At 46.8% G+C, this 2,317-nt stretch overlaps 1 protein-coding gene across 1 annotated transcript in view; it reads left to right on the top strand.

Moving 5' to 3' along the window:
• Positions 1-909: 909 nt before the first annotated feature.
• Positions 910-2,317, top strand: part of LOC9648869 (calcium and calcium/calmodulin-dependent serine/threonine-protein kinase) — a 2,000-nt gene continuing 592 nt past the window's right edge. The window contains exons 1-2 of the mRNA XM_002976393.2: positions 910-1,032; positions 1,132-1,808. Of these exons, the coding sequence (XP_002976439.2) occupies positions 910-1,032; positions 1,132-1,808 (800 nt within the window). The remainder of the gene's footprint in view (positions 1,033-1,131; positions 1,809-2,317) is intronic.

Here is a 2,317-nt window from a genome sequence, read left to right as displayed (position 1 = left end):
GGAGCACTTCCAGGGCTGCATAGCATTCCAACGCAAGCTCGTCCTCGCCAATGTAAACACATCCAAACAGGAAAGAGTTCCACAAGACAAGACTATGTCGCGATCTAAGATTTTATCAAATACCCTGCGAGCGTCCATGATCAAGCTTCCACACTTGGCATACATATCAACCAGACTGCTGGATCTCTCTCCAGGCCAAGCTGCGAGATCCACGAGTGGATTTTCATTGCTTTCTTGAGATTCTACGTCTAAATCCCATTTTCTTCTCGGTGATTACGCTACAAGCCTTGATAGCGGCGAGACAAGCTAAACGATCGGGTTTAAATCCTTGTTCTTGCATGGAAGAGAAGAGAAGGAAAGCTTCGTCTCCATCTTGGCTCTCGTGAGCATAGCCTGTGATGATCGATGTCCAGGAAACGATGTCGTGCTGCTCCATCGAATCAAACACCCTGCGAGCATCTTCTAGACTTTCACACTTGCCATACAAGTCCACCATCGCGTTTGCCAAGTGTATGGCAAACGACGCCTCCAACTTGAAGCCGCGAGAGTTTGATGCATGAGAGTGAATCGCCAAAGCTCGTTTCAAGCTCTTGATCTTCACAGCCAACGACGCATCAATCTCCTCTCGCGCAGCCAGACTAGAGCAAGTTTTGATAGCCATGAGAAAACTCGAGCAATCTGGATTGATCATAGCAGCTTCCATCTGCGAGAAGAGCTCGAGAGCCAAATCTTCCTGCCGGTTTGAGCGTATCCCAGAACCAATACCGTCCCGTGTGTTCTCAATCCCATCGCCGAGAGTTTCTCATTTGGCATTCCAGGAAATGTTCACTTAAACATGGATACCTTTAAAATAAAAGATGCTTAAACTAAGATTCTGTCTTTACAAACAAGCCCTAGAGCTCATTCGAGATGGTTAAACGTGAGCATGAGTGCGAGCATAATTTGAAGAATTGTGTCCACAAGAAACCTAAGCAAGGGATGGAATACCACACAGTCCTGGATGAGAAACTCTGTGAGGAACACCCAGCACTGGTAGAGAAATATAAACTAGAGAAATCGATTGGGGGTGGAGGGCAAGCGACGGTGTACAAGGCATTCTGAAGGAGTGATGGGAAGGTTTTTGTGATCAAGACAGTCCATGGGCCCGATGGGCTGTTTGAAGCTCGGCTGATGGCTATGCTGGAGGTGTCACTCAAGGGTCTCGATGAGCAGGGGCTCGTCCACTTCGAGCAGCTCATACGAGAAGAGCCCAATCAGTACGGGGAGGTGTACCACCTTGTTCTTGAGCTGTGCAATTGCAGCCTTCAGGACCGGATCAAGTACAAGGGGCAGCTTGATGAGGAAGAATCTGCAAAGATCGTCATAGCTCTTGCCAAGACGCTAAAGAGGGTTCATGACAACGAGATCATCCACTGCGACCTGAAGCCCGCGAATGTTTTGCTGAAGTACCCGCGGCCTGGGAAGTTCTATGTCCCAAAGGTGTCCGACTTTGGGATGGCTTGCTGGATGGAGGATCTGTGGAACGAGCGTGGGGCTGAGACGTGGGATTATATGTCCCCCGAAGCGATGCTCGATAGGCGCTATATCACAGCCAGCGATGTGTGGGGCTTAGGGATGCTGCTTTACACTTGTCTCACGGCAACTTGTCCATTCCCAAATATGGATGTGGAGGTGGTATTTAAGAATGCACGCAAGCGAGATCGAAGTTTAAAGAACCTCCATCACAATTCTATGGATTGGGATAGCATTCCATCCCTTTCTGCAAGGCAGCTTATCCAAGGCATGACAGAATTGGATCCCGGAAGGAGGTTTGCTTTGGAAAAGGTCCTCGAACATGAGTGGATAAAGAAATATTTATAAAAATGATGTTGCTCTTACATAAGGACCATGTAAATCTGCTAATGTGTGAATTAAAAAAAATATAAAAAATTGCTCTTACAAATTCTTTTTCTGCGGAGGAGCCGCACAAAAAGCCTTGATGATGGTCCACCATTGGCGGGATATCAACTGCTCTGCAGCATCAGGCTGGCCCCCACTTCCATTGAAAAGGAGAGAGCTCTTTTGTTTCATCTTGGCAATAGGAGATGAAGCATGGGCTGCTCCAGATGCTTCAATCCAGCAAAGTCTGCAAGGATTTTGGAGCACCACCAGCTTGCTGCTCCAAACTGCAGTTTTGTGTGTTGCGTTTCTTGTTAGTTCCAAGGAGAGATGGTCCAACTTGAAAGCTTTGATGTAATCTTGTAATAAATTGCCACGTGTTGCATCGCTTGGTTTGTTTAATAATCAAATAAAGTTTATAATTATAAGCATGTTTGTA

Source organism: Selaginella moellendorffii, unplaced genomic scaffold (genome assembly GCF_000143415.4).
Source record: "Selaginella moellendorffii unplaced genomic scaffold, v1.0 SELMOscaffold_30, whole genome shotgun sequence".
Lineage (NCBI taxonomy): Eukaryota > Viridiplantae > Streptophyta > Lycopodiopsida > Selaginellales > Selaginellaceae > Selaginella > Selaginella moellendorffii.
The sequence above is the reverse complement of the archived record's forward strand: the minus strand, read 5'-3'. Positions and strand labels throughout refer to the sequence as shown.